At 33.3% G+C, this 8,120-nt stretch overlaps 1 protein-coding gene across 2 annotated transcripts; it reads right to left on the bottom strand.

Annotated features, from left to right (window-relative positions):
• Positions 1–507: 507 nt before the first annotated feature.
• Positions 508–7,948, bottom strand: LOC142976914 (persulfide dioxygenase ETHE1, mitochondrial). Of its 2 annotated transcripts, none has more exons than XM_076120519.1 (6): positions 7,697–7,948; positions 4,913–5,042; positions 3,324–3,468; positions 2,708–2,922; positions 2,059–2,329; positions 508–1,326 (listed from the first exon to the last, which is right to left on the bottom strand). In XM_076120519.1, the coding sequence occupies exons 2-6, from the start codon at positions 5,039–5,041 to the stop codon at positions 1,283–1,285; spliced, it is 804 nt and encodes a 267-aa protein (XP_075976634.1). In that variant the 5' UTR covers position 5,042; positions 7,697–7,948; the 3' UTR covers positions 508–1,282. The 2 variants fall into 2 exon arrangements, with proteins under 2 accessions (XP_075976634.1, XP_075976635.1); XM_076120520.1 differs by lacking the exon at positions 7,697–7,948 and adding an exon at positions 6,784–6,929.
• Positions 7,949–8,120: the final 172 nt, after the last annotated feature.

Raw genomic sequence — 8,120 nt, forward strand, 5'->3', positions numbered from 1 at the left:
TGTCCCCTGTTTCTGCGACATTTGGCTAATGTCGCGCGTCCCCACGTACAACGCTGCACAGTCGGGCAGGCCGCCGCCCCCTAGAGAACGCTGTACGTAATGAAATGTCAAACAACATACCGACTTGAATTACAACTCACGGTTGATTTTATTGTAATTAATGTATACGATGTGTTTGCAGTTTATTTTGTTAATAATTGTACTTTGATCTTAGGTACTTTATTCATGAAACTGCGTTTTCTTAGTAGGTGATTTTTTTTATGAATCTTAGGGCCCGGCTTTGCCAAGTATTGGTTAGCAAATCAAGCGGTTGTACACTGTAGACAGTTATTTTAATCTTCCATTTGCTGTCAATTTACCTATTTATCCAAAGGATTATTAAGTAAGAAGTAGTAAAGGTAAGTTTCAGACAACGTATATCCGAGAATTCACTAGGTAAAACTGGCCCTTCATTTAATTTAACTAGTTAAGGATTTAAGACAGTAAAAATGAAACAAAACGGTTAGTCAACATTTTTATAAAACAGATATTACTTACAATGGTCATGATAACATTTACGATGATTAACAAGACATATTACTTGATTATTATAATTACAATAAAATAACAATTTAACAATGTGCCTCATAAAAAACAGTAAAAAATAACATTTTGCATAAATTACAGAATAGATATGTGCATTTTCTAAATCTCAAAATTAATAAAAGTATTTGAGAAACGAAATTGACATAAAACGTATTTTTACACATTCAACGTTATAATAATATATATTTTTTTATACAGAAATAGTAATTATAAACACTGATATTATCACAGGTTTATCTACATCTATGTTATAAAAATATATTACATTTTTGTCAACATAACTATATTACAGTCTCTAAGACATGCTGTGGAATAGAGGAACATATAAAATCGATTTCATTGAAAGTCTCCAAACAGCGTGAACACAAGTAAACTTCATGGAGTTTGATGGCCTAATATTAGATACTAGTTTGAACCGGATTGCGTATGGGTTTTAATTTGCTCTGCTTATTAGTTGAGGTAATATGGACACTAGTGGTTTACAAATCACTTTAATAGTCATTACGTAAAAAATAAAGAGACAAGCTTAAATAAAAGTGCATCGAGTCGTGTGATTTACAACATAATAATAATAATTAATATTTATAAATAGTATGATACTTTTAAAATACATTATTCACATTGATAATATTGTTTAACATTGCTTTTCTATTCATAGGTTGATCGCAATGGTTCTATTTGCTGTATTTACAATCTTCTAATAATGTAGTCCACAAACTTTGTTGGCTGGTACAGCTTTGTCTGAAACAATATTACACGTTAGTATTTTATCATGTCTATTGTTTATGAGTATGTGTATGAACAGACACATTTTACTAACGAAACGAAAAAGACGACAGTATAAAAACAGAAGAGATGCTCAGTCCCACTGCATTCTTGTAACTCTGGAACTCTTACTCCGCCATCTCATTTTATGGCTAATAGATGGCGCTAGTAATGCGGATCGGCTGCGGACTCGCAGTAGATTAAGATAATTCTATTGTCTCAAATTAAGTACATAGTGTCGGGGTTGTTTCACCACCCATTAGGTCAAGGACATAAACGTAACTAGTAACCAAATCTATTATCAAAAATACCTGTCTACTTTTTAGTTAATCAAATGCCTAAAGTAATATAATAAAATAAATAAATTTAACCCATTACTGTCCCACTGCTGGGCAAGGGTCTCCTCCCGTAATGAGGGAGGGTTTAGGCCTTGAGTCCACCACGCTGGCCAAGTGCGGGTTGGGGACTTTGCATGCCCTCAATAAATGTATTTAACAAATTTTAGGCATGCAAGGTTTCCTCACGATGTTTTCCTTCACCGTTGGAGCATGTGACAATTATTTCTAATACACACATAACTTCGAAAAATCATTGGTGTGTGTTGCCTTGGGTTCGAACCTACGACCACTTGCGTGGGAGGTGCCAACTTATACCACTCGGCTATCACTGCTCTAGTAATATAAAATGTGAAAAAAATATAACACTCACCAATCATCTTAGGATAAGGCAGGTTCAAATTCTTCATAATGTTCACAAACTCTGGCAGCGGTTTCGTCAACCTTGGGTTGTATTTCTTCTCCTCGCCCACAGTAGTGGCTGTTTGTCCTCTATAGTCGTGTGCGGGGTACAACGTGTAGTGGTCCGGGAGCGTGAAGATACGCTCGTGGACTGACTTGTACAGACCCTCGGAGGAACCTTCCTGGAAGTCTGTTCGACCACAGCCTCGGATTAGGAGGGTGTCGCCCGTGAATGCTATGCCCTGAAATTGAGATAGTCGTTTTTGGTATAGTATGTGTATTTCAAAGTCTATGGTCAAGATGAGTTCGATGCGCGATTTTTTTTTATACAAGGCAGAAGAGCTGTACCCCGCAAAAAGCGTTTACGTAATTCTTAGCCGTGGGATAATTAAAAGTTTTCCTGCTTAGTGGCGTTACTTCAGATACCTGAGACCTTTTTATTCAACTATGGAAGGAATGGACTTTTCAACCTGTTATTTGTTAACTTGTAGGATAATAATATAACGCCTTTCTACCAATCCGTTAGGAAATACTTCCAACAAGAAAGCGATCAGTAGTACACAAGGAATAATATTTATAAGATTTATTAGATATATTAGGATAAAACAATTTAAACTAACCTGTTCATGACAGATATAAGTCAAGCATCCATTAGTATGTCCAGGCGTGGCGGTGGCTAATAGCTTATGTTTTCCAAACTTTACTACATCACCGTCGTTCAAGTGAACATCAGCTTGAGCGCCGGACGCCTTGCCGATGACGCTCTTCGTGTCCGGTATTAAACCTTTGAGCTTGCCCGTGCCCGTTATGTGGTCTGCGTGCATGTGCGTGTTCACTGGGAAGAAACAAAAACTATTTTAAATTGACATATTATATGTACGGTAAAGAGAATGATTTGTTGCTAACTGGAGAACATCTTAAACGGAAATGTTTCTAGTTACGCATATCACGCGGATGGTTCAAACATAAAATCTGGTTCCTCGAAATTTAGTTGGAATTGCAATAGCTTTTTTTAGAAATGAGCGCCTTTTTGGTAACTTGTGAATGGCTGGGAGTTCTAAACATGGTTCAGAGTTCTAATAAAACATAGTGTAATGTAGACAAGACTGATTTTAATATACTGAGCTGGAAGTTCTATCATAAAGATATAGGTTTAGTTGCAGATTGAGTCACTTTGATGATGGAAAGTTCCCATATGTAACTTAGATACATAACTGTAGTGTGTAATATACTTACTGGCATAAACAAGCTTGAAGCCAAGTTCCTTGATGAGTGCAGCATCTCTTTCAGCGTGTTCCAGCACCGGATCTATGAGCACCGCCTCGCGGGTCTGCGTGTCGCCCAGCAAGTACGAGTACGTACTGCTCACTGTGTCGAACAACTGAAACACAACACACATTGATAATTAAATATTAGTTATGAAGTACAGCTTATAGTAGGTAATGTTAAAGGACAAACTGAAGGTTTAAAATTTCAATGAGATTACTGTTACAGGTAACATTCAACATCTAGTCCTGGTTTCAAAAATTTTCAATTTTACAGAATCTTTAGATTTTACTGGTTCTCCCATGGTTCATATATTATGGATAGATTGTTTTCAAACTTTTTTGAGCGGTTTCAAAGGTTACGTGTTAGAACAAACAAATTATTTTTTAATGTCTGAATACCTACTAGCCGATTATTTGCACAGACAGATAAGCTATCGGGCGACAATTACGATCAAGTGCATCGCATTATGTGTGGTCTTTGTTTATCTATCGGCGACGATACTACTTTCAACAATGGATTAACACATCAGCCAATGTTGATACTACTCGATACTAGTCGTTACACAGAAATGTCTGTCTCTTGTCATATATTTTTTAACATTTTGATATAAAAATACGCATCTTTGTCACATAGTTTTTGAAAGCAACCGTGAATTAACCAAAATATCATAAATATTTGTATGTGGTACCTATATTAAATTATTGTTCAGGTGGCACTAGAAACATTTTTATTATTAAAAAATGGAGTCGAAATCTGGTCGATAAATTAATTAAGTTATTAAAATTAAACCTTCTGGGACTATTTTAGATTGCATAATATATTCTTGGCTAGATAGAGCTTAACTCTATAAATCGTTGAGTCACGATTGAACTGCAGGAAGCCAGCAATTGATGATGACGCGCAGTTACTATGATTACTTGATACTTAATGTACACAATTCATTATGCTAAAGGTTAGAGCAGGTGTACGACTGTACGCAGGCAATCATAATTATATTCATCGTAAATCATTTTGCGTTTCTCTGAGTTCGATCTGATCAAGGCAAACTATTTACGAAAAAAAATCGGATCATACTGAAGATATTATTTAGAGATTAACACGCTCATGTTAATTATATCACTAAGTGTACTGTAAAGTTAACGTCATTTTCAACGTAATCGTAAATATGAACACTTCTTTAGCATCATTATTTACAGTTTCGAGTTCAAAGTAAATATGTGATATCTAAAGAATGAAGAAAAACAGCGAATACATCATTAATATTGTATAAAAAACATATTATTATTATAATAATACTATCATATTCCTTTATTTATTTTCTTGCTCGTTATCGAATCCAATCATAACGTTAATAACATCAACGCCCAAGATTACCGATTAGATTACAACTGCATAAAAAAAACAAAGCAAATATTTCAATACTAATAAAACTTTATATTAAAAAAGTAAGTACCATAAACTTTTATAATTCGAATAAATAACTCACTCGCCTACAAGAAAAAATCGTTCCATTAAAAAAGTGACGCCAAATTTTGTTATTTGGATAAAGAACTCACCTGCCTAAAAAAGAAATTGCTTCCTTTGTCCATGGCTGAAGAGACTAGTCTCACTTGCAAGCCAGTCTTCGCAAGAGTGCAGTACGCGCCCGCCACACGCCATGCACCGATTGACAGTTTCTCCAGCATCCTATTACATTTAAACAATAGTAGATATTTCATAACGATATGGTAATTTGAAGTCATTTATTATCATAATGATAACACCGTTTGTTTTATAAGCTGAAGTCATGGTTACTGTTGATGTATCTATGTGTAGAGTATTTTATCGTAGATTTTACTGATAAGGCTATTATGTAGTGCCAAAGGGCTAAGTACAACAAATATGATACTTTAAGCATCGGCAACCAGTAATTTGATACTTTTAAGTCATAACTTTATGTTGTATTGTGGATGCACACACAATAAGCTCTAGTCACTGAAATGCGGAGTAGTTATACCGCAATCGAGTGCAGTTAGTATCCAAACTTATATAGAGATAATTATATTAGTAGACAAAAGATACATTATTACTATATGTCTGTAAAAACCACCATTCGTATGCTACTCAGCACTATATGAATCAGTAGTCATAGATTATTAACATAATGGATAACAAGCATCAATTTAAATGAACTTCTTTAAAGATTAACTAGCAAACAGTATGGTTGCTAAAACAGTAGGTGCTTGAACAACCTAGTGTTTAACCTAGTCTGTTAGGACTGCTGTTAAAAAAATTAATAGTAACTGTGTTACTAAAATTAAATAAAACATAAATTGAGAAGCTTTTCCCTAGACAAGTATGTATGAACTCCATACCTTAGAATCATGCTATAAGGAAAACTACAAAACAACAGTTATGTATGAATGAATCATGTTAATAGTACAATTTCCTTTCTCAGAATTGACCTCCATGTTGAAAATTTGCCAGGCTGCAAAACTAGAAATAACCTAAGAATTATCCCTATGCAATAAGTGTAAAAGAAAACTATTTTCTGTGTATAATTTAGACCAGTGGTTCTCAGCCATCCCTTTATTGACCAAAATATGCTGGACTATTGCATTTTTGGTGATCTGAATATGTTTTAAGAAAAGTGTAGCAAGTGTAACAACCATAATAATATGTATAATCATTTTATAATAGGTATTATTTATTTATAATTGCCTAGAAAAATGTAATAACTTGTTATGACTGAATTTATGGGCCATAATACAAAATAAGACCAACTTTCCTAATTATTATTTCATTTATAAATCATACCATAATTCAAAAGGAACCATGCTTACATAACAAAGAGCAATTAGTTGTAAGGACATGAATATATTACTTAAGGAAAAATCAATAGGTTAAAAACATGTCAGTAATTAGATTTATATTGTGTTTTGATGGGACTTCACAAGGTGACTTTGTGACTTAAGGAATAAGGTTATAGGTGTAAAGTTTCCTTTCTGATACACCAAAGAGGGGTTCAGGTGTTAAGGGTAGTTTTCTTAAAGGTTCCCAGAGTGTTTTAATAATGGGTCATGATCAGAAATGTTAAGCTATTTTATTTGTCTTTGAATTTTTAAAGACAGATAAAATAGCTTAACATTTTTGCTATCTGGGCACAGGGACAGAGAATGAATTTGAGTGTACACTCATATTAAATTTATAAAACAGCTGAGAGTAACATTTTTAAGAAATCACTTTTTAATCAGATCTGTAACAAATTTACAAATATGAACTTATCTAAGATCTTATTGTTTTACTCATTTGGAAAATGAAATTTTGTGAGGATGGATGAATGTATGTTGTTTGTTACTCCTTCACAAATAAACTACTAGACCAATTTTTATGAAATTGTGTACACTAATAGCTTATAACCTGGATTAACACATAGAAAACTATTTACCCTTTAAAATTGTTTCACATGGACAAAATCACAGGCAGAAGCTTGTCTTTTAAACAGCAAGAGCAACTGTCATCTATGTCAAACTTACTTTATCCTACCTCCTTGGAACACAAGCACAGACTAAAGACTATTAACCTGATGAGTGATGACTGTATGCTCATTGATTTGTTACCTGAGTGTTTTATGTTTGTATTCAGGTGATTTACACTTCACTGTCAACAATGACTGTTGTTTACACATACTTGTACAGGTATGTATGACCAGTCACCGTTGAATGAAAATCTATATGGCCGTGTTGACAGGCTATACATATATTAATGCATGGAGTACATACTTTATCCTTGTCATAGTAATAATGGAAAACTTGTGTGGTATTATTATTAAGGGGTATAATTAAAAAGGGTAATTATTCAAGGTTGGAATGTTTGATAATATTTTAGGAATGAACTTTGTAAAAGTTTTTAAAAACAAGATAAAGATAAACCTATAATAACTATTTTGAAGGATATAACATTATCTGTTTTTTTTTTCACTATCAGTTAAAGAAAGGTATGAGTCTCATAAATGCAAGAACTTTAAAATGCATGTCGCTATGCACAGTTGAAGATAAAATTATATCAGAAGTTTTATAATAACAATGACACACTTATCATATTTATAATAAAAAGTTCATATTAAGTAACATAATGTTTATTTTTTAGATAATAACTGTATAGTTACAGCATTCACTATAGCTTATGTAAGTTACAACTTTCTTGCCGGTAACAAGGAAATATGTGAGAAATTGTTTCCTTCATAAATAAAAAACCCAATAATTACAAGAGCAACGAATAAAACTGCGATTTTAAGCACACAACTACCCCGAAAAAGGACTAAATTCTATACAAATTAAATAAATACGTTAAAAACTTACCTGATTTCTCAATAAAACGTATACAATCTGATTAAATAACAAAATTAAAGTGATAATAACACAGGTTACTTATAACTTATCACTGCCAAAACGTTGACATATTATCATTATCTCTATACGTAAAAATATGCGATAAAAATAGACGCCTCGTACTGCACTGTACGACTACATAAAATAGAATTATCAAAGGAACTCTGCTCAACAAACAACAACTTGAGCGCTTAAACTTGAATTGTCATTCTGACGTTTTTGGCAGAAAACTCCAATCGACAGTAGCAGCTGTCTATCATATATATAAATATATCTTTAGCATTGAATGCTCACTTCTATGCTAGACAAAGCTGAATACCTATTGTATTCCATGAGGTGTCGAGTACGAAACGCGACTTCAATGTTGGACCAATGTTGGCCCAATATTTGTGAT

This window comes from Anticarsia gemmatalis, chromosome 12 (assembly GCF_050436995.1).
Source record: "Anticarsia gemmatalis isolate Benzon Research Colony breed Stoneville strain chromosome 12, ilAntGemm2 primary, whole genome shotgun sequence".
Taxonomy (NCBI): Eukaryota; Metazoa; Arthropoda; class Insecta; order Lepidoptera; family Erebidae; genus Anticarsia; species Anticarsia gemmatalis.